Source organism: Terrapene carolina, unplaced genomic scaffold (genome assembly GCF_002925995.2).
Source record: "Terrapene carolina triunguis isolate 2854851 unplaced genomic scaffold, T_m_triunguis-2.0 Scaffold69, whole genome shotgun sequence".
In the NCBI taxonomy this organism is placed as follows: Eukaryota; Metazoa; Chordata; order Testudines; family Emydidae; genus Terrapene; species Terrapene triunguis.
In genome coordinates, this window is record NW_020664420.1 from 43,795,119 (window position 1) to 43,820,276 (window position 25,158).

Below are 25,158 nucleotides of genomic sequence, written 5' to 3' on the forward strand. Positions count from 1 at the left end.
GGTGGGGGACAGATTAGATTGGATGAGCACACAGGATTGGCTGCAAAAGGAGACTGGGACTGAGAATCAGTTGGGCCAGAGGGAATGGTGAGAGAAGACAGATCTGATGACGAGCCAAGATGTGGGGGTACAACCAGGACTATCTGAGCAAAGAGAATGGAACAAAGAGCTGGGGGAGAGGCAATGATATGGAAAAAGAAGCATGGGGAGGGAGATTTGGACTGGGACCCAGTGGGGACAGGCAATGTGAATGGGGGTATGTCTATACCACCCGCTGAATCAGCGGGCAGTGATCGATGCAGTGGGGGTCGATTTATCACATCTAGTCTAGACGCGATAAATTGACCCCCGAGTGCTCTCCTGTCGACTCCTGTACTCCACCGCCGCAAGAGGCGCAGGCAGAGTCAATGGGGGAGTGGCAGCAGTCGACTCACCGCAGTGAAGATACCGCGGTGAATAGATCTAAGTACACCTCTACCTCGATATAACGCTGTCCTCGGGAGCCAAAAAATCTTACCGCGTTATAGGTGAAACCACGTTATATTGAACTTGCTTTGATCCACCGGAGTGCGCAGCCCCGCCCCTCCCCCGGAGCACTGCTTTACCGCATTATATCCGAATTCGTGTTATATTCGTGTTATATCGGGTCGCGTTATATCGAGGTAGTGGTGTATGTCGACTTCAGCTACATTATTCACATAGCTGAAGTTGCGTAACTTAGATCGATTTCCTCCCCCTTGCCCCCGTAGATCAGGCCTGGGTGACTGGAGGATGGGGGGGGGAACAGGTTGGAGGGGACAGAGCAGAAGGGGTTATGCTTGTGGGGAATGGGCAAAAGAGTCTGTGCTCACTAGAGCAACACTCTCATCCAGAGCCTGGAATGGTACCCAAGATTCCTGAGACGTACCATTTCCTTTGCTATCAGCAAATATCTGTGAAAGTGTCCCCATTCCCTTGTAGTGCTGGTCCACAGAGAGGATGACAGCCTACTACTGCTATCAGTTACTCTGTTAGATCAAGTGGCAGAGGCCTGTGTGGTGTATCTAAAGGTTCCCAGACAATTGAAGAAGCATGTAGGTATCAGTATGATGCCACATGATGGAATTTCTGTTTTTTTCAGTATGCTTTTTGAAAACTCAGGAAATTACACACTAAAAAGCTCAATTTAATTGAACGTTATTAAGATTGCAATGCCAAGCTCTCAAAAGTTAGGAGATGCCAGAGTTAAGTTTGCCAGTGCAACTTTCTTATACCCCCTTTGTGTATATGAACTATAATACAGTCTATAAATAGTACAGTAATTATTTTACAAGCACCCTGCCTCATTCAGTGTGTAGGATGAACCTGCTCTGGGATGAATGAGGGCTGCGTAGTAAAGCAGGCTCTTGTTTGTTGGACTCTTGATTTATTTGTTGCAGAAGTTGGAAGGTATATGGTGTATGAGACAGGAGATTACAGGAAGAGTGGTGAGGCAGTTGAATGCTGTCCTGGGGAATTATATTCTATCCCTGCCTCTGCCCCAGAATTCCTATGTGATGCTAGTCAAGCCACTTAATCAGCCTTTTCACAACTGGTCACTATGTATTTCTCATTTTCTGGGTGCCCTACCTGATACTTTGAAGTTTGATTTACAGAAATGTTGAGTACTCGCAGCTGAAGTCAATAAAGGCTGCTTTAAACATACAAAGTGCTATATAATGCTTCATACTCTAAAAAATCAGCATCATTAATTGGTTACTCAAAATTAGTGGACACTTTTTACCTTAATCTCTCTGTGCCTCAGTTTGCCATCTATAAAATGAGGATACTAGCACCTCCTCACCCCACAGAAGTGCTGTGAAGATAAATTATTTAATGTTTGTGAAAAACTAATACTACAGAGATGAGTGCCGTAGAATAGCCCCTGCGGAAATTAAAAATTCAGTCTTCAGGGCAGGGTTTGAATAGTGTGCAGTAAATAAGGCACAGGGCCACACCGAACAATGAAATTAAACCAAAATACTGAATAGCTGCTCATTAAATGAGCACTGTCCATCCAGTGCACTGAATGATGCAAGGGTACTGTGGAAAAAAATATGGCATTAGAACTGTATCATAATGTATACGCACAAAGGAGCTGAATTAAGGTTTCACAGGCAACTTCAATTCTATCATTTCCTAGCTTTTGAGTGTTTGACTTTGCAACCTTAATAATGTTCTTAAAATGTATTTTTTGTGTGCACAATATGTATAAATGATGATAATACTGATCATTTAAGTATTGCTTTATAGACAACCACTTAATTTGTGGCTGTGTCACCCAGAGTCTTGGATAAATCCCTCTTTTATAAATCCAAAGAAATAATAAAAATAAAAGGTACACATAGTAAGAACTATTATACCTTATTAACCCATCAGTTGCCCCTCCTAAAATACTAAGACATTTCTCCTTATTGAGGCCAACACTACAAACACATCTGGTATATCTAAGCAAAGCCATTCTGGAGATATGTTGAGCCAAAGAAATATTTCAAAACAAGATAAGCACATTTTCAAAATGCCATAACTTTAGAACTACTTTTATGACTTTTAACAAATTTCCCATAAAAACTCTACCATTGGAGGAGATGTCGGATGCAAAATTTTAAGATTGATTTCTTATTAGAGAAACAATTAGGGGCAGGTGAAAGTGCAGGTTTAAAAATCAAGCCTAAGTGGGACGCTAATTGTAACTTTAATTGTGGAATGGCTACTACAGCTCTATACCGAGAATGTTTTAATACAAGATTAGCACTAATGTATAGGTAATAATGCAAAGTTTATGAGGTTAATTTTGCAGTGGGCTATTTTTGGTCAGGTAGTTACAGTGTTTTCATATTCAATGTAAAATGGCTTTTAAAATATATATCTATATAACTTCTAGTTACATAACTCAGCAATTGTGCAAAAAAACTATGTTCAATTTGTGACGAAAGCTTTAAGATGTCCCACCATTCTACTAATTGTTCAGAATAATAATATGTACTTATTGTACTGAGTTACTGACACATCATACACCTTTGACAACCATTTTACATACTAAAAATAACTGGCAACTCTATTAGATACTAATTAGAAGTTCTGAATTTCTTTCCTGTCACTTTCCTAGTTTGATACTGAATATCTTGTATGAGAAACATATGAAAAAGATCAGTAAATTTAAGGGAAAGTAAATCTCTGCTGTTTAACCTGTGTATTTAAACTTCCAGTGCCAACCTTAGCATCAGTAATGTGCCTAGAAATATCACATTCTGGTGTGTGCAAGATACAGTGTATTTACACTGATAAATTGAATATGACTGCTATAGTGTAGCTAAATACAGCAATATGACCCTACTAGTTTGGTCAATACAGAGCCAGCTTTGACCCTGTTTTTCAAGTTTGTAAGAGTAAATGTAAGGCATTTCAAAACAACACATATTTATTGTAAATTATGGCTGAATATTTTTTATTCAAAAGGAATTTCTTTGGAGAATCTTAACTCAGGGCAGTCACAGTTGAAACCAGCTGAGATTACGAAGGATTTTGCTAAGCAGTAGTGACTGTTTAAGAACACAAGACTCCAACTTCTTTGAGTGTCTCTCTTTAGTAAAATCAGCTTTCTAAATAAAGGCACTATAAATACTTGAGCAGATGAAAAATCATTGTAAAATAGACTATATTTGCTTACAATAATAAATGTAATTGGTGAACACTGTTACTCACCAATGAGAAGTAAACTCAATTGAGGAAAATGAGACCAAATTAAAAAACCAAAACAAGCTCACATTTGTGTGAACTTGTCCTGCACACACTTACAGGAAAGATTATGCATTATTGTGATCAAATGTATTATGTTAGAACACAAACACTGGTATAGCATGGGAAGGTGGCAAATGTCTAGAAGATATAGACTTTGTTGCTGATGCTGTGCTACTGAGTGACACCCCTGAAAAACCATGACAAAAATATCAGGCCAGGTGGGGCTCAAAATTAGTTATGCTAAAACAAACATCCTTGAAATCCATGTCAATCAGCTACATCACATTAGAAGGCAAAAATATCAAGACAACAGAACAATTCATCTATGTGGGCAGCACCATATTAGTGAACAGTGACCTCAAGAAGGAAGTAACATCAAGAAGAGGAAAGGTATCCATAGCATTTACTAAACTTAAAAATGCATGGAAAGCAAAGAAAGATATACAGTGCTAAAATTTATACAGTACTGAGAATTTTCAATTCAAATGTAATCTCAGTGCTAACATACAGCTGCAAAAGCTGGAGAGCTACTAAAACATTAGACAGAAAACTAGATACCTTTGAAAAGATGAAAGATTCTGGGCATTGGTTGGAAAGGCTTCATCATCAATAAAGAGATCTGAGAAGTAAACCAACCAGCATTCTTGTTTCCACCAGAATCAGAAGGAAGTGCCGGATATATATGGGACATGTACTCCGGATTCCAACACACAGACTACCACATGAGGTTGTCAAATGGAAGCCAACTAGTGTGAGGAAATGTGGGTGCACAAGAACCCTTAGCAGGGAGGGCAAAACAGTTGATCTCAACACCCCAGAGCAAATGACAGAGAGGAACAGAAGAGACTGGTTTCTGTCCTATGTGCCAACACTGGCACAGGACAGATGTAAAATAAAACAAACAAACAAACAAAAACCTGTGATCTACGGGACTGTCTGCAGTCTCTGGCTGACACCATCTGTTAAAGAATGGCATTTATTGTTGTAAGTCAAGGACACAAACTTTAAAGAAATGTTTTTCATTAACAACGTCCTATCTAATGACCAAGTACACCTCTACCCCGATATAACGCGACCTGATATAACACAAATTCTGATATAACGCAGTAAAGCAGTGCTCCGGAGGGGCGGGGCTACGCACTCCAGTGGATCAAAGCAAGTTCGATATAACGTGGTTTCACCTATAACGCGGTAAGATTTTTTGGCTCCCAAGGACAGCGTTATATCGAGGTAGAGGTGTACTCATATATATTTACTTTCCCATTATGACTGCTTAACAAGAAACTTTCTTCTTTCTAATCATCTTCCTCCCAATACCTTTAATAATGTGTGTGAAACTCTGCCATGGGAGTGACTGTGATACCAAACATTGGGAATCAGTCTGGAAAGGAGGGCAGAAGTGCTAGGAAGGAAACATTTCCCAGTGGAGAGGTGTCATTTTCACAAAAACTACATTCCCAGCCATCTGGATAGCTAGCAGAACTGGATGGGCAGAGAGGGAGGGTATGCTGCATGTTTCAAAGGGCAGTGGAGCTCCCACTCTGACATGCGCTTTCTCCATCATACTTTCCCCTGGGGACTATCTGGCTGAGTAAGAACACTACAGCAAACAACAGAGTTACTACAGCATCTTAGGCTATTTCTGTATAAAGTTTTAGGAGTTGTTGTGTGTATGTGTGTGTATGAGGGAGGGAGGCTGGGATTTTTTAATTTTTTTTTAAAGATTAGGGAGGACTGATGTCTGAAATGAGGACTAGTATTTGGCTGCGTAGAACAAGCTGACATTCCTAGATGTTATAAACCTGTCTTATCACTTTCTTAAAAAGACAGCATGTAAATAATAAAGCACAAAGGGATTTACAGTTATAATATGGATACACATACATTAAAGATTGAGTGCCAACACACTCATGAAGTTTATGTGCTGCAATGTAACCACACAACCCATAATGAATTATTGAGCTTCTTAAATGGGTATTTTAATGTTTTAGCTAATGCATTCTTACCTGTATAGGTATGGCCTTATAATTACCTGTAATTACAACGCTTACAAGCCTCATTACCCAGTCACTGTGCTCCCACAAGATATTTTCTAAATTGCTATCAGTATTATTCCCATACACAAAAAATTATTAATTTTGAGTTAAGGTTCCATTCTGCATAACTAACACAAATTGTAAAAGCAAAGAAATAAGCACCCATCTATGCTCTAGTCATCAGTTCCCTTTCTCAGCCTTTATCATCTCCTTCCCACCACGCACCACTCACATGTGTATCACCACACTTATCTTGAACAACCAACATGAACCCTTCACCCCAGCAATGTGTACTGGTTATATGATTACATTTGGATGATTAATATAAGATTGGTATGGATTTCAAAAACTGCACTGTTAGTAATATGATATATAGTTTTTTGTTTTTTTTTTACTGGTATTTGGAAGTAAATGAGATCATGTTGGACTGCAAATGGTGGCTGAGAGAGAAAATTATCTGTAATGATTAAGAAAAAATATGTGAATGAGTGTTCTGTGTTTTCTTGATAGTTTTAGTCCTGGTAGTGTAAGTCACAGAAACTGAAATCTGCACACGCCTTCATTGGTGTAATATGCTTATTGCTTTTGAAAATTGCTATTTTTCACCAAAATTTTGATGGCTGGCAGCATTGTAAAACAGAAGTGGCGGACAGAACTGAGCAGTTGCATCAGCTAATCTTGACAGAATTCAATTAGGATATGACAATAAAAGGGAAATAAGTCTTTTGTGTTTAATTTTAAAAGTTCAAAAGTGGCCTATGTCTAAATGCATGTACATGAGAAGTCAGATTTGTGAGGACTCTGGTTGTTCAGCCAGAGAAACCCAAAGAAACATAAAGGAAAACAGGGCAAAATATAAAAAAGGAGCATTTTTAAATGTTTCCTCTTTCAAAGTCGTAATTCAAAATATTACACAGAAAATGCAATTGTTCTTTGAAGAGTTATTGGGTCAAATCCGGAGATTAAATTCAATCATTAAAGTGTGAAACAAAGGGATTTTAGTTCACTTTAAGGGGCTGAATCTATGTTACTGAAATGGGGGTTTTATCCTTTGACTGCAGTTGACACTGGACTGGGTCATAAATGCAAATCCCAATAATAGATTATATTATATTTCTACTGAAACCTCCATGATACTATGGTAATCCCAACAAGCAGATAAATTTAAGAAAGTTCAATAAATGAAATGTAGGATAGTATAACTTCCACTCTCTTAGTGTTATATCTCATTTATGTCTGACTTTACATCATTCCCAGTACAGTTATAGTTAAATCAGATTTGTGGCAACTTGAGCTTTATAAATGTCATCCCTTTAGCCTTTTCTGGATTGAGTTGTAGATACTCCATCTCATGAAGTACTAAATATTCTCTGAAAAAGAACATTAGTTTCAGAAGGAACATTAGCTGAGGAGCAGCCAAGGGACTTGATGGCAACATGGATTAGTTCTGACCTTGGCTGTCTAATACATAAAAAAATGATCAATCTTAGGGCACAGTTTTTCTTGAGCCTAAAAAACCTGACAATTATAATAAAACCATGTGATATCTACAATACACCATTATCCAATGTTACAAGTATCATTTATATATATAGGGCCAGATCCTGAAAGTCTTATTCTTAACTTACAGGAGTAGTCTCAGTGAATTCAGCAGGATTGCTTGCAGGAGTAATGGTTACAAGATTTGGCCCTTAAATTGTATTATTACAATTTCCTTTTCCCAATCATTTTATACCAGCTTGTATCTTGTCTCATATATCAATATGCAAAGAAATAATAAAGGAAATGAACGTTCCCTACTAGAAAAGAGCTCTATGAACTGAGTGAGATGGTATTAATTGTCCTTCTTTAATGTCATGTCTCAGAGTCTTTCACTTTCAGTGATCTGATTATCTCATCATCCTCTCTTGGATTCTCTTTTACATGAAACAATAAGGTGTATTTTCATAATAATTATATTTTGATTTTCTATACATGAACATTTTCATCTGAGAATCTGAAATGACCTTATAAGTACTATAGAATTAATCCTCACAACACCTCTTAAAATATCATCATCCTCATTTTGCAGATGGGAAAATAAAAGGGCAAGTAACTTGCCAAAGGTTACATGAGTTAGTGGCAGAGCCAGGAATAGATCTCAGATTTTCTGACACCGAACCTCATGCTCTTATCTCTAGACATACTCTCTCTTCAGATTGATCAAATGGAATAGGGCAGCTGTTCCCAAACTAAGCTTGGAGAGGTGCAAAGATGTCTCATATCTGAGGATGTTGATAGCTTCTTCTTGCTTTCAGCTGTTTCTGTAAGTATCCAGGCTCTCTCAGTCAAAAAGGACCAAACATTTATCAAATCAAAGACAGATAAAATATATAAATATTATCCTAATATTACTTTTCTATGTAAGGAACTGCAGTAGTCAGTACAAAGATGTTATTTGATTATGAATGGGAGGGGAGATTGTTCACACGTTTGTGAATGGAAGAGAAGGTGGTTTAAAATATAACCTTTCTATTAAGACCCACACCATGAAAAAATTGAGAACTCTTGAAATGGAGGGTGTGTAATTGAAATGGAGAGATTTTTAAACTGCAACCAACACATAATTGTTAAAAAATATTATGGAGGCATGGAAACATAGGAATTGCCATACTGGATCAGACTTAAGAATCCTATCTCAGACAGTAGCCAGTACCAGATATTTCAGAGGAAGTTGTAGAATCCCACAATAGGCAGATGTGGGATAATCTGCCCCCAACATTAGGTCTCATCTTCGTCTCTAATAGTGAGAGATTGCTTTAAGCCATAAAGTATGAGGTTTAACCCTCCAAAATTTTTATCATAAATTATGACTCTGGATATTATTGATACCATATAAATGTCCAATCCTTTTTTGAACCTTGGTAAATTCTTGGCCTCAACAACTTCTTGTGGCAGGGAGCTTCACAGTCTCTTCCATGTTGTGTGAAGAAGTATTTGCTTTTATTGGTTTTGAATTTGTCACCTTTTAATTTAATTCAGTGTCCCCTTTTTCTCGTGCTATGAGAGAGAGAGAACAGATGCCAATCTGCCTTTTCCGTACCATATTTTATATATTTTTTATCATGTCCCTTCCGATTTGTCTCCTTTCTAAAATAATCCCAATCTTTTCAACATCTCTTCACAGAGAGATTTTCCAGTCTTGAACCTTCTCACTGCCCTTCTCAGAACCCTCTCTAGTTCTACAATATTGTTTTTCAATGGGGGTGATCAGTACTGTGCACAATATTCCAAAGGAGACTGCACAATTGAATTATATAAAAGACAGTATAATACGGAAATTCCAAGTCCAAAACTATGTTAAAATGGGGTTAGTTTGAGAGTATATTTAGAGTAAAATACATTCATGGGATGAAGCAATTGTTCCACAAACAAGGATTATAAACACAAGAAATTCAGAGTTAAAGCTAATCTTAAAAGAAATCCAAGTATGATAAAATATAAACATTCATAGTTAGGGCACCCAACTACCTTAATTTTGTCCTAAAGTGACAGCATGAAGGGGGGTGGGGGGAAATCTAATTTGTCTTTAAAAATTAATTTAAACCTAATCTGGGATTACAAACACCAAACTGCCTTCATCATAAACATATGGGTATTGTATGGTGCCAAGATTAAATAGAGGAGCAGAGCTTGCAGGGATTTAGGAATTGGAGGGCGGAGATAAAAAGGGGGGCAGAGCTAGTAGAGAGAAGGGGTGATCTGGGAAGGAAAGGTTAGCATAGAGCCACAAGAAGAAAACCCAATAAGGACTTTTTGGGAGGTGTGGGTGTGAAAGGGTTTAAGGAGAAATCAGACCCACTAGAGACTTTGGTGGAGGATTGAGAAAAGATTGGAGAAGTCAGAAGGCACTGGGGTGGAACAGAGAGTGGCTTGAATTAGGATGGACATTCTGGATAACAGACAAAAGGAACAGGGCTGGGAAAACCGAATACATCATCATTCACTAGTATTGGGTGAGTCCCTTTGAATTTGTCATTGGAGCCACATCCAAATATTGTAACACCCAGATTACTATACCTCCTGTCTTTAAAATACAAATCACATACAGCATAGGGGTCTAAGATTGATATTAGCTATATTTTATTTTGGCTTTGTGTTTTGCTTTTACATAACATACAGGGTACTGACCTGTATTTTTGAACTGGTTGCCTTCAGGACAATTCCCAGAAAAGTTCCCTTTGTTAGGGAAGCTATACACTACTGCTTATGTCAATATAATTTATATCGCTTAGGGTGTGAAAAAGCTCCCGACCCCAAATGACACAAGTTACAGCAACCTAAGTACTGTCCACATTGGTGCTGTTGACGGGAGAGTGTCTCACAGAGGTGGAGTAGTTATACTGATAGGAGAGCTGTCTCCTGTCAGCATAAAGTGTCTTCACCAGACATGCTACAGATGCATCTGTGCTGATGTAGCACTTTTAGTGTAGACTAGCCCTTAGATGTGGTTTAGTTTTAATCACATAGGACCACATTTATTCAGGGTGTAACCCCATTGACTTCAGTAGAGTTAGACTAGTGATGAATCTGGCCCCATTAGTTTCCTTGTTATGTTAAGGAGCTGTCAGAGCCATGCACTGATTAGTAGAGCTGACACTGATGAGTTGATGAAGCTAAAATGTGCTACTTCACAGTGTTATTAAATAAATCATTCCAATTTCAATGACAGTCTGCTCTTCATCCCCTTGTCTTCCCGACAATCTGTGACTTTTATTGTATTATTTACCATGTAAAAATGCTGCAGGTGACTAAAGTAATGACGACTGAACCTCAAAAGTTGGGGAGGCTTAGATAACCTTTGCACCTCCCAAATCTGAAATCTTTTGACCATATTCATCTTTAGTGGAAGTGTGTGCAACTCTGATGAAATAATTAGAGGTACACCTACTTATGCCGGGGTGAATTTGGTAATTTGAGTCTAAGATTTTAGAGTTAACCCCCTTCCCACAAGCATTAAGAAACCACAAGCCTTGTGTAAAACAGAAGGAATGGGGACTGAAAACTTCCAATGTGTTTATCTTGAGGTTCCATTGAAGTTAATGGGATTACTCACATGAGTAAGGGTTTGCAGAATCAGGACCATACGAGAAGTCCTCTTCAGCACTGATTTCTTTGGTGGTAATCATCAAGAGTTGCTGGATCAGAAAAGTAATCTAGCATGGTTCATTGAACAGAATGAAGAAAAGTGTTCTCCAGAATATCATTCTACCTGATGTATTCAATGATTTCTTTATTAGAAAATAGCATATGTTCAGTCATGCTGTAGGTAGAATTCCATCTGGATGAATAAGCTATTGTTATGGAAGATTTTATACTAAGAAGCTGAATTAAAGAACAACTGGATTTTTATTTACTAGCTGGATCTGAATTCTGAAAGTTTCTCAAACTTTTGGAGCGTAGCTAAGGTGAGTGAAAAAAAACTTCAGGCCTTGTCTAGATTGAGATAAAAGGTGGGTTAGTATCATGTTTGCTAAATATCCTAACAAACATGTTCCAGAAATCTAGACTAGACAAGGCAATTTATACTTGAACATACTTTAAAATGGCCAGGTTAAAACCTAGGGAGGAGTCAAGGCTTTAAGTTGGCTGGTTTAGCATATATTAAAGGCAATGTACCTTGTCTAAAGTACATTTTTTAAATGTGTGTGTTAGCATGTGTTAGCCAGTACTTTTAAATCTTATCTTGTTTGCACTCTCAACCAGAATTGAGAGTATAGATAATATAGATAATATCTAGGCCCAGATATTCTGTCCAGACTGTCAGTTGTGCCAAGGAAACTTAAAGCTGCCCTAAATGGGAACCTGGAGATTCCCCTAAAGATGCAGTCAGGTTTATGTGCTGGAGATTCCCCCAGTGATGTAGTCAGCTTAAGTCACTTTTATAAAAAGGATTACACTGTAGGGATCAGATGTGATAAGAGGCTGAAAGGTAGTCCCCAGAGACTATTCGAGACAGTGTAAGTTAGAGCAGCTGTGAGAGGCCAGTTTGCTCCCAGGCAGCTCCAACATTAAGAAAGGTGACCTAGACCCACTTTTCCTTTCTCCCTCATTTAGCTTCACCAAGTGTTAGTACAGTTGAAGCTCAAGTCCTCAGCCTTTGTATGAATCATTGTAAAAAAAATTGTAAAGACCGAAGGCTCCGAAGAACATGTTTTCAGTGCAGCAGAGGAAAGTTCAGAAAATAAACCCATTTTGGTGAGGATGCACATGTGTGGTCAACAGCTTGTAATGATGGCCACTTCTAGATTGGTCAAAAAGAGAGCTGGAATGAATGATACTAATGAGTATTGTAAAGGCCGAGGAGCAAGACTCTTGTACTTTTGTTATGTTTTACTACAGTAAAGCTATTTCTCCACTTTTATTTTAAATACATTTTGTTTAGAATGTTGCAGATATACATTTTTCATTTTGGCTGAGTTTGTTTCTCTTCAGTCAATGTTTATTCAGAAATATCTATCTTGTTTTGTTACAGAAATCTATTTGGACATTTTTTGATCAGTGAAGACCTGTCACCATATGGTGCAACCTAGAGAATTTACTGTTTTTTATTTTGTCAAGTGGCGGGGGGTTTAAGCTCTTTTTGTTTACCTTGTTTGCAGTTTTATCTACGTAATTTTTTAAAAAATTGACCCTATAAGAAGAGCATCTGCTGTTAGATTGGGAAAGAAAATAATACAAGATCAGTCCTTCCCCATGCATCAAGGCACACGATGAATTAGAACAGTGCTCAGGAAGAACTCTCCTCCCATAGCTTAGCTTTGAACAATTTGGTTCATTATTAGGCTTTTCACCTCACTGTGAAACATCTGGCAAAGGCTCAAAGGCAGGATACCAGATGAGATTGATAATAATTGTTCTGCTCCAGAATGCTATTTCTTGTGTAGTCAGCTTCACTCGACTCCCCCCCCCCCACATCTACCTTATGGGGGAAAATCTTCTCTAAACATCATATTGTATATCAGTTTGGGGTAAGAAACTCTCTAGGAATCAAGAATGAAACACTCTCTCCTTTAGCTCTTGTAGCCATCCATCTTTGCTTTCCTAATGTTAAATGTGGAATGATAATTTCAGAATGCCGAACTGAAGAGTTATACCCTCTAAACCAGATCCTAGTGGTGACTCAATCTGAAGTTTGAATGTTATTGGGTTAAATTTTGAAAGGTTCCTAAGTGACTTAGGAGCTGTTGTGGTTTTTGCTCTTTACACAACTGTAATAGTATGAGAAAACCACATGGACATGATGGGTCCAAATAACTGTGTTTAATATACACAACATGCAATTTTATATAGCTGTTCTGGCTAGTTACTAAAACATAGAACATAAGTGCCACTGGAGGACTCTCAAACTATTTACACAGATATTTAACTCCTGTAGTCCATAAGCAGTGGGAAAGTCCCATTTTCAAAAGTGACTTAGGAACCTGAATCTCACTGAAAATCTATGAAGTTATTCTGGACTGACATCCATGTGCATATGAGTAGAATCTAATCTGGTAAGCCTAAATAACTCACTCATTGGGAATACAACAAATATGTAGTTCTGATGTGGTTGAGATCCTGTACAAAATATTTAAGACATCATTATACGTTGACTTAGAAGATTCTGATTTACTGGTTTTAATGAAATTGACAGTGCTATCTTGGTTATTTTTGGTTTTGATGTATGACTATTAAAGAACTTAATAATGGTGTCCTCTTATGATACCATCACACAATGTCCTATTATAACGACTTTTGCTCCATTGTCTACAGATGCTGTTTTTTCATGTTGACTCTGATCTTATTAGGTTTAAAAATGATTAATCAAAGCTAATTTTAAAAAATGGTTCTCTGTGTGTATACATTTTTTATTTCAAATGAGGTCTCTTAATTATTGTCAGAGCCCCATAATCCAATTTTCCTGTTTTATATTATCACCTTTTGATGCCTTAAATTGTTAATTTTTATGTAGCATCTTATGTTTTCATGGGTCTAGAGAAATAAACACACAGGGTGAAAGTCTGACCCTACTGATGGAGCTCTGCGCAAATACAAATTTATATCCGCAGATATAAATCGGTATTTGTGGAACTGCAGGGCTCTCCCAGGAACCACAGCACCGAAAGGAGCAGAGCGTGGGGCCACCGCTCCCAGGAGCCAGCGCCCCACACCAGCAGCTCCTCTGGCATGGCTGTACCGCCCCCAGCCCTGTCCCTTCCACGCAGCTGTCTGCGTCTCCTATTTGGGGGCGTGCGTGCTGCTTGAATACAAGAACATGACCAGGGACAGCTGCCGGTGAGACTGGTGCCCATCCCAGTGGGTGGGGCTGGGGGTAGTACAGCTGCGTTGGAGGAGCTGCTGGCATGGGGTGCTGGCTCCTGGGAGCGGCAGCCCCACATTCTGCTCCTTTCACTGCTGTGGTTCCTGGGAGAGCCCTGCGGTTCCGCAGATACCAATTTATATCCGCAGATATAAATTTGTATCTGCGTAGGGCTCTACCTACTGAAGTCAACAGGAGTTTTACTATTGACTTTTTGGGGACCAGGATTTCACCCACAGTCCCTGCCCCAATTCAATCTATATTAGTCTAATGTGGAAAATGTTGAAAGACAGACAAGGAAGGTGAGACATGTAACAAAGAGGATGATGTGAAACATTTGTGAAAGAAGCTTGAAAGTTTGAAAGAAAAGATTATTATAATTTAAAGTAAAGTAAAGTAGATACTACCAAAACAGCCATCATCTGTGGGAAATTTGCCAAAAAATATCAGAATGCAAGAAGTGCTTTATCGCATCAGTTGTCCCTCTAGTTCAGTATCCTGTCTCCAACAGCAACCAGATGAAGATGCAAGAAACCCTGAAGTGAGCAGGTATGAAATAAAATGCCCATAAGGAATGCTTCTTCCTAACCCCCCAGGTTGTTTCCTTTTGAAACTACGCTGAGCTATCCAAATACACAATGGCATACACATGGTATTGAGAAATGTGGTCTAGGTACAGGCCATGAGAACCAAGAACTCAAGTTCCATTCCCTGTCCTGACACAGATTCGCTGTGTCCTTGGGTAAGTCACTTAACCTCTCTGTTTTCCCATCTGTCTAATGAAGAGAAAAACACTCATCTACTTCATATGGCTGTAGTAGGTGAGCTATTAATTATATTATAAAGTTAAAGTTATTTGATGATAAAGGCTACATCTACAACAGCAATCTTCAATTGACCTGAATGGGTTTTAGGTGAGGCCATGTATATCCACAAACTGAAAGAAAATAAAAAGTGCTAATCCTTGCCCAGAAAGGTACATGACTGATATACTTTGGTTTAGGCTGTGAAAAAATTAATAAATAATTAAAATTATTTTCCCAAAAAAACAATAGCTTATGCTTAGAAATATTAAGTGATTAACACTCAGGTGATCTCTTCTATCCTTACTCCATGTTTTTCCCCCAGTTGTTTTCAATACAGGAAGTCTCACTCACACACACACACTCTCTCGCTCTCTCTGGAGTCATGGGGTAGGAAAGGTAAAGCTATATAAATAATTATAAATATTCAAATAAAAGTAGGATTACTGGGCTGCTGTAGTGAACCCAATCTGAACTAAAATTCTCTAGTTTTGCCATCTGTCTTTTAGTAGCATTCATTAAAAGCGGTGGGAAGGGGGAAGCCTATAGGTGGCCATACTGCTATACTCAGCCACATACATCTAAATGCCACAAATACGAAGGACTGGATAGGTGAGCTAAGTGGTAACAGGATACAGAACATTTGGCCTATAGTAGGCTCACTACTTCCAGTTGATGCCAGCCTGGTGGTAACTTGAAAGTTATAATCTAATGTGGGGAAACTTCCTTTATTCAGAGAATCGTTCTGCGAACTGACAGAGGATTCAGCTTCAAGGACTGCACGACACTTTTTTTTTTTTTGGAAAAAAAAAAAAAGGAGTACACTGCTTAGAAAGAATAATAATTCAAAAGGCTCACATTCTATGTGCTGCTCACATGGGGCTGGGCGCGAGTCACAGGCCAGAGCTCTTTGAACTTGCTGCCTGCTGCTGTGACTCCATTGAGCCTCCCAAGCATTCTGAAGTGCGGGATCAGGGCTTGGGCCTTATGGGCACCGCGACTGGGGGAAGGCAGAAATAGCGGGGCCACGTTTCCTCGCTAAGCAGAACTTCCTCCTCTCCCCGGTACTAAGCCTACGCCGGGGCCGCTGCGAGCCGGGACGCACGTTCTGCGCTCACCCGCTATTCGCTACGAGGTGAGCTGTGCAGAGGGGCCAGTCGGTGTGTTCGCGGATCGCGCCACACGCTGGGGTTGACCGGGAGGCCCCAGGTCACCTGGAGCAGGAAGGGGGTTTGGGCGGGACTCGCCTGCCCTTGTGCCAGGCCGCCCCGGAGCTCGGCACGTCCTGCCGCTAGGGAAAGGCAGGTTGGGCACAGCCAGAGCGCGAGCCCAGGGCTGCCGAGGCGAGGGCCCGAGCGGTTGGTCCCTCAGCTCATGTCTAACGCTGCCCCCGGAGGGGGCGGGGCTCTCCCAAGGCCTGGCTGGGGGACACCGGGGCGCCTCAGCCGGACGCCTCCTAATCGCTAGGCTCCTCACCAGGCTCCGCTCCGCCCAAACCTGCCCGCGCGGACACTCGCGCTCTGTGCCTTGCTGCTCATAATGGGCGTGGGCGCATGCGCAGCAGGCTGCGTTGGGGTTCCTGGCCTTGCCTCTGTAACGCTTGCCTGAGCCGGGCCGTTCCCTTGCGGAGCGGGGAGGGGAGGAGCCTGCTGAGTGTCCCCACCTGATGAGACTGGCAGTTGGCGGAGGAGGGGCGCAGTGCTGTCAGCGGTATGTGGCAGTGCGGGCAGTGCTCTGCGAGCGTGCTGCCTCTCCCGCCCGGTGTCCCGAGGGACTCCCTCCCCATGCTGGGTCCCGATGCACTGTGACTTCACCCAGGATATCCCCACCCCGTGTTTATAAATTGCACCCTGTATACTCCCCATCCTGTGTCTAGACGGAGTCCCGAGGATATTGAGACCCGTTCCTCTGTCTGTGCATTTCCCTTGGGGCCTGCCTGTTTTTGTACCTTGTTGTGTGCAGGGTCATTCCTTTCCCGTGCTTCGAAAAGCTCACCTCCCTTTCCTTCTCTCTATTCTTCTCCCCATCCAGATTGTCTCCCCCATGCTCACCACAGTATTTCTCTCCCCCTTCGTTTCTTCCTCTGCCCTAGGGTATGCCTTAACCTACCCTAGGTGTTTACTAAAACACATAGTTCTATTTAAAATGTTCATTAGAACTTCAGGATCTTTACATGCATTGTACTTAATTGCTGTTTTGCATCTTTGATCGAATAGAATGAAAAACTTAGGAATCACTGACATGTTAATCATATATAGTTTTCCTTTGCTCTCCTCTTCTCACGTCTAGGAAACATATAGAGAAAGGTTTGGTTCATTCACACTGTAAATAATGTGGTTTAAATTATATAAATACATTTGTTATGTGGGGAGAGTGGGAGTTTAGTGATTTAGGGCTAGATCTTGCTAGCTGTTGAGCACCTCCTCTGAGAAGGTATGGCTGTCAGCCCACGTTTACTGCCCAGACATATGATATATAATTATTTATTATTATTTATTTATTTTATCATTAAATATTTGTATATAGCACCTTAGGGGCTCATGATGTCTTATAGAAAGCATAAAAACACAGAGCCAGTTTTTGTGCTACAAGAGGTTGTAAACTGGCCATGTCTCCCCATCTAGCATCTGCACCATCCCCTTAAAACCTCTCCTATAGGTGGGTGGGGAGAGGGTGTGGTTGAATCATGTTGTATTCTGGCAATCTGCAACTGGTAGATGGCACTTGCGTGCTATAACCAGCCAGCGTTAATTAAAGTACATTGATAGTTTGAGGAATGCTTTAATCTCTGCTGGGGCCGACACATTATCTGCTCCCTTGCAGTATCCCTCTTCTGTTACATCCAGCAGAGAATCTATCCCACAGTCTGTTCCCAAGGAATTTATATCAGTTTGAAGATAGACTTTATTTCCTAATTTGAGTTACCATTGTAATATTTAACTTTTTTTATAACTTTGTTCAAATAATGTTGCTTTAGGGCAAAATCCTGGTCCTAGATTTATAGGTTCCAAGGTCAAAAGGGACCATTGTGATCATCCAGTCTGAGCTCCAGTATAACACAGGACATAGAACTTTCCCAAAATAATTCCTAGAGCAGATCTTTTAGAAAAAACATCCAATCTTGATTTAAAAATTGTCTGTGATGGAAAATCCACCATGACCCTTGGTAAATTGTTCCAATGCTTAATTATCCTCACTGTCAAAAATGTATGCCTTATTTCCAGTCTGAATTTGTCTAGCTTCAACTTCCAGCCATTGGATTGTGTTATACCTTTCTCTGCTTAACTGAAGAGCCCATTATAAAATATTTGTATATCTTATAGACTGTAATCAAGTCACCTTTTAACCTTCTCTTTGTTAAACTAAATAAACTGAGCTCTTTGAGTCTATCACTATAAGACACGTTTTCTAATCCTTTAATCAGTCTCATGGCTCTTCTCTGAATTCTCTCCAATTTACCAACATCTTTCTTGAACTATGGGCACCAGAACTGGACACTGTATTCCAGCAGCGGTCACACTAGTGCCAAATATAGAGGTAAAGGAACGTTCTATTCAAGATTCCCCAGTTTATGCATCCCAGGATCACATTAGCTCTTTTGGCCGTAGTGGCACACTGGGCGGTCATGTCCTGTTGAAACCTACAGCAGTTTTACCTTTGACTTCAATGGGACCAGGATTTGACCGATGGGGCCTAGTCGTGCAATGTGTTGTCCTGAGAAGTGCTAAGAATGCTCAACTACTCTTGGTGTTAATGAGGGTTCAGAGCACTCACATCTCACAGGAAGTGCTCAGCATTTTATAGGGCTGGGCCCTTTCTTTGGGAAAACCCCCTTATTAAGTGTTGAGGGCCTGCCTCTAGAATTTATATGATAGTTTGGTCTTACTAGAACTACTCATATTTGTAAAGTTGCTCATAGGTGGAAGTATGTGCAGGATTGGAATCATATAAGACACAGTCCCTTCTGTAAAGACCTTACAATCAAAGAAATAAATCTTTATTTTAGTTTAAGAAACAAAAATATTTATTTAAAATTGTTGATGTACTGGTTATTTTACTGTTGAATTGCTTGTATACCTTATATATATAAAATCAGCACAAATTATTTGTAGTTTTCATTGCAGCTGCCAATACTAACATTCCATTTTCTGTGCAGATGTCACTTAACTTGGATACTGAAGATGACTTCTATCTGGAAGAAAATAGATTCAAGCAGTGTTGTGCAGAGTTCATTAAACATTCACAGCAAATAGGAGATGGTTGGGAGTGGAAAAGTATAAAGGTATGGGCAGTCATTTGATATTTAATAAAAACTTATTGTTGCAAGGTTTTCCTTCATGTCGTACAGGTTGGCAAGCCAACCAAGCCCCAAACGCAGTGCCCCATTATGCGAGGCATTGTGAAAACAGATAATGAGAGACTTTTCTCACCTTGAAGAGTTTATGACCTAAATAAACAAGACAAACACAGGGTGGGAGGATAAAGAGAGGCACCGAGAGGTGAAGTGACTTCCCCAAAATCACACAGCAGGTTACTGGGACACTGGGATTAGAATCGAGGTCTCCTGACTCCTAGTCTCATTCAACCATGAAGCCTCTCCAATCCAGTTTCTTTTTCTGCCCTCAAACATTTTCCTTGTCTGAAAACTTCTCACCTACTTTTAACTTAGTTGAAGACAATATCAAAATGAGCCATTCAGATGTAATTTGCCATTTTCATTTATAAATCTTTTCCATTCATCACTGAACACATTGGCCCAGATTCCCTTCTCTGGTATGAAAATTTTGTGCCACACTGCTGGATACAGAACCTAAACCTGGGGTAGTTAGGCATGAGTGGATCACTCAAGGGTAACAAGATACATTTTGTGAGGTACTGCATGCATAGCAACTTCTAATCCACCTTCTTCCCAGCTTCTCTGTGCCGGGTCTGCCTTATTGACCTTGTCTTCCCCTCCCCCAGAGTGCTATAAAAACTCCATGGCCCACCTGTGTCTACAAAAGTCAGAACTGGCGTTAGGGGGTAGCAAGCAGGGAAGGGGCCCCATGAAGCTAAGTTGCTCAGGCTTCAGCTTCAGCCCTGGGTGGCAGGGCTCAGTGCCCATGGCCTCAGCCCTGTGCTTCGGGGCTTCAGTGAGTTTAATGCCAGCCTTGCTTGAAGGATCCCCTGAAACCTGCTCGCAGCACCCCAGAGGGGCCCGAACTCCTGGTTGAAAACTGTTGCGATAGAACATCTCCCAGGCTGCTCTAGCACACACATCAGAGGGCTTGGCCCTTTACACAGAATTAGAAAATGCAAAGATGGCTGTAGCTGAGAAACTAAACCAGTAATTCTATTTAGTGGCTTAGTCCCTCTCCATCCTTTTCTAAAACTTTGGAGAAAACCATGTGCAATGTTTAAAGTCATCTTTATAATATTTTAAAATATATTGAAGGCTTGTAGATCTGTGACAATACTTTCCTTATACACTAGAATTTGTAAACTAGAATTTAAGACTCTCACTGCAAAAAAGGTAGGACTCTGGTAAAAAGGAAGAACATGGCATCAGCCACAAATTGCAATTTCTCTTTAAATCACATTTTTTTAAAAGAGTGAAAATATTAGCAAAAGAGTTACAATGCACCCTTTCATATAGGCAGCCATTTGAAACCTTAGATTTCAGTCCAAGGCTATGTGTCTGAGGAGTTTATTCAGAACAGAAAGATGCTCTAAGCCTCTACCAGGAATTCAATACTTGGGTCAAAGTTTGAACTTTCTGTGAAATAGAAGCTTGGCTGAAAATAGTGAAATGAGACAGATTTTTTGTTCTCACATATAAAAAATGGTGAGATTTTTTTTTAATGGGCCAAGTTGGCGACTCTGTGATTCCAGATTGTGATAAAACTTGGCCATGGAGAACATCCATTTATTCAGTGATAATCAGGGGAGGAAATTTCCCTTGAAAGAGATGAGTGTCTTAAAGCAGAATGGGTAATAGACAGGTTTTTTGTTCCCTTTCCCCTCCCTCCCCCAAATATATATATGTGTCAGGAACAGTTTGGTGTACTCTTAATGTTGCTGATGTCATTTACTTGGAGCCCATTCCTGCATTCCATACTCACATGAATAGTCTCTTTGATGTCAGCGAGACTACTCATGCAAGTCAGGGTTGTAGAACTGTTCATGAATTCAGTAGAAATTAAATTTAAATGATAAAGCATCCAACTTTGTGAATTAGGCTATCATGTCATAAACTCACCTGGTCTAAGCAAAACCCTGTACGTATAGATGTGGAGGGTGAGGTCCATATTATGTTATGACCCTCTCTTGTCAAGGGAGAACTACAACCTGCAGTGTAGGAGTGCATCACCTATAGACCTGATGAAGCTGAATTTGGGTAGTAATACTGAATATTGCACAAATTAGGCAGTTACATCTACTCTGCCAAAGCCATGTATGCATTTGCTTTCATTATAAATTTTATTTAATAGGCAAATAGGTTAATCTCATCCCCATGTAGTCACGAGTAACCATGTCAAAGGCTATTGTGACCCAAATATATTATGATCTACATTTATTTATAAGCCAATTTAAGTACAGGCGAACTGTCTTCCCTTATTTTGAGGAGAAAAGTCCCTACAGGTGTATTGATTCATTTATACATAAATATACGTTGTACTAGAGAGGCTCTGTAACATGGGAGATGCTTATCTTTCTTGGGTCCCCTACGCCTAGTGGTGGCAAGAGGTGCCTTCCCACCACCTTGCTGGTATAAAATATAGAGAATACTAACTCCACAGGTTCCTGGCTTTTACAGGTATATCTTCCAGGGAAATTACAGGCTGTAGAGTTTGGAAACATGCAGAGAGGTTGGGCTCCTTCTTCACCCATCAGGAAAAGCTGGTTCAGGGAAGTATATATTACATGCCCACCCCTGCTCCATCAGAGCTCATTGTACCCCTCTCCCCTGGGCAATTCAACCCTGTGGAGGGCAGGTGGTATTTCTTCCACTTCTCTTCCCCAAAGATTTTCTGCCCATGTAGGCAGGTTTAATTGCCTGGTGCAGCTCTCGAGGAGGTCCACAAATAGAAAATTCTCCAGAAAGCCACTTAAGTGGACTCTCTGGCTATTCAGGTCAGGCCTAGTTTTTCAGTCATTTCTGTCCACCTTTTGGATTGCCCTTATGGCACTTGAAAACTGAGGGTGCAGCTCTTTCTGCCATCAGGAACACCCCATGCATAAGCACACTGTCAGTGAATTTGGCTCACTGAGATTTAGTGGGAAGACAAATATAGCATGGCAGCAAGAGAAGCTAAGAGCAAGGCAATTTTTCAAATATCTGTGTTAAAAGTTTACTAACAAAAATATATATAACCAGCATTATCATCTTGTTTCAGGTATGAAACTTGATAAGAACAAAGCACATAAATAGCCCATAACAGATGCTGCAGTTAAATATATTTTGTAATATCGTAGAAAAGACAAGACAGAATGAATGTGTTAGAATGGAACACATGTTGATTTAAAGATCAGAATAAACGAACTAAACTGTGTCAGAAATGGTAGATTAACCAAAGAGTTAAATTATAGTTAAATTTGCAGCCTTGTCAAGCAATTTAATGCTACATTAATGAGTTTTGTTCAGAGACTGTTTTGAATGGAATCCTTTTACATCAGATGTTGCACATATGCTGTCTGTGTTTGTTTGTCTAAAATAAAATGTAATGAAACAGCTAATAAAACCCCAATTTATTTGTTTTCTTTGAGAAATAAGTCCTTAGCTTGCAGATACTATTTATTGTTCTCCATGTATTTTTGCTGCCTTTCAGAGTGTGCATTTTCCAGCAATCCATTATTAACATGTTCTCCCATGTCTTATTTCTAATTGACAAACTCATTTTAAAGGATGTATATCAGGGTGTGGAGAAACCCACCAAAAGTCTTTCTCCACCCTTGTGCAGTTGTTCAAGGACCTATCACAATACCTATGGTAAAAAGGGAATGAAGCCTAGGAAGGGTCATCATGGCCATGTTCATCTTCCCCAAGTCTGAGGCCCAGGCTGTTCTCTCTTAAAGGATGGAGCAGATTGCTGTTCTGCACACCAGAGATCTGTGCACTTGCAGAAACTGTGCTTGTCTGAGGCAAACTCTCCTCTTGAATGCCCCTTATGGAGAAGTGAAGCTCTGCAATGGTCCCTGTGCAAGGCAGTGGTGTAAATGCCCATATGTTGTAAAGTACTTGTATCATGCTTGTATGTGGTTTAAATGAAAAAAGCTGATCTATAAAAATAGATGAAAATTGTTAATCATCCAAATGATCAAAATGAGAGCATGTTTAGGGTTAATTTGGTCCCCTCACCTCAGTTCTGACCTTCTGTGTGTGAGGTTATGCAACCCAAGAGGGAAAAATCCAAATTAACCCTAGGAGTTTGCTGAAGATTAGGGAAATTTGTTTTAGTGTGACTACATGGTTGTAGGTATGCAGGTACAAATCCTTACTATAGATATACTGCACCAGTGCAAAATAGGGCATGAATTGGTGTCACATAACCTGTGAATTTACACAGGTAAGTGGTACCAGTGTGAGCCCTCTCTTACACCGGTACACCTTATCTATCCTATGGGTTTGCATTGACTACATCAATGTAGCTGCACTTGGCAGAAACCTCCAGTAGAGAGAGATGCTAAGTGTCTTGTTTAATTTAACCATCAACCCCTGTTCTGCTTTCACTGTTTTTATAGATGTTATCTTAATATTATGTAACTGTCTTTTTATATGCAAAAGGTTTTAGATCAGATCTAGATTTTAATGAGCATTCAAGGGCTTTACTGGTAGTGGGCTTCAGGCATTCCTCTCTGTTGCAGTTTTAAGAACATTAATAGTTAGTTTTTTTTAATGTCATCAGCACTCTAATTCTTAGAAGAGTCTATTTTCATCCAATACACGTTAGGCCCACTTGGTGCAAATGGGACAATTTCCCCACCTGGGGTTGAATTGTACATAGTTCATGCCATTTTGTTCGAATAGTCGTCTTATGATTCTGTTCCTGGGGAAAAAAATTTTTGGTGTCAGATACACCTCTACCCCGATATAACGCAACCCGATATAACACGAATTTGGATATAACGCGGTAAAGCAGTGCTCCGGGGGGGCGGGGCTGCACACTCCGGCAGATCAAAGCAAGTTCAATATAACGTGGTTTCACCTATAACACGGTAAGATTTTTTGGCTCCCGAGGACAGCGTTATATCGGGGTAGAGGTGTACTAAAAATGACTTTGACTATGTTGCTCTTTCTGTCTGTCTCCTGACACCTTCCACCTATGCCCTCAGCTGCTCAACTCTCTTCCAGACCTCAATACAATGTTTTCCAATAGCTTTCTTGTGCCACCCCTTCGGGTACACAGATATCTAGCACTGATGCATTATTTTAGCAGCTGTATCACATTTTATTTTAATTAGTGGGGCAGTTGGCCTCCTCTAAAGCTGTTAGAATTGCTCTGAACTGGCCATCAGGGGATACTGCAGATTATGCAGTTTGGACCCCTCTACCAGCAGGTTCAGAACTTCATTATGCCAAGCATTGGTGCCAGAATTCTGTGTTTTATTTATTCTGTAGAATGGTGGTAGCAGTTAGAACTTTGCATATTTAAATGATTACTGAAAATGTTTTTGGTTTGTATTTTCTGAGCACAGGACTTTCCTGATGGCTATATGAGTAAAACACACTTCCAAATGAAAAATGGAAATGCCCCATCAATTTTCAAGGACAGCACTAAGGAAAGTGATGAGCAAACATTGACACATGTTGAGGTAAATACAGCTTTCTGTATTGATTTGCCTTTAAAACTTGTGTATATAAAATAAATTATGAGCAAAACGTTTTTTCTATTGTTGTTTAGAAAACAAAACAACAAAACCCACTTTGGTACCTGGTATACTAGCATGTTGTCAGAATATTCAGGTCTTGAATGATCAGTGAGTTTGAACAATCTTCATGTAAAATCTTATCCTCTTCCTTCCAGTTTATACATGAATTGGGGAGGAAACAGAGAGGCAATAATGTAATTCACTAAAATCTGTAATACACATATACAGCCTCATCATGGAAGGATGGTACTTATTTGTACCATGATCTACCAATATTAAGGAAATATTCACTTTTTAAAAAAACTGAACATCAAGGTTTACTTACCTAAGAGATAAATATTAATCAAAGCAAAATATGAGGTCAATTACC

General features: G+C 39.9%; 1 protein-coding gene across 2 annotated transcripts in view; it reads left to right on the forward strand.

The window, feature by feature from the left end:
- The first annotated feature begins 15,902 nt into the window (after window positions 1–15,902).
- The window catches only part of ATG10 (autophagy related 10), a 123,333-nt gene continuing 114,077 nt past the window's right edge, over window positions 15,903–25,158 (forward strand). The window contains exons 1-3 of one of the 2 annotated variants that reach the window (XM_024216761.2): window positions 15,903–16,074; window positions 19,096–19,221; window positions 24,615–24,731. In XM_024216761.2, coding sequence (XP_024072529.1) covers window positions 19,096–19,221; window positions 24,615–24,731 — 243 coding nt within the window. In that variant the 5' untranslated portion in view covers window positions 15,903–16,074. Of the gene's footprint in view, window positions 16,075–16,612; window positions 16,650–19,095; window positions 19,222–24,614; window positions 24,732–25,158 lie in introns of those variants that run through there. The other variant, XM_029910956.1, reaches the window with a different exon arrangement.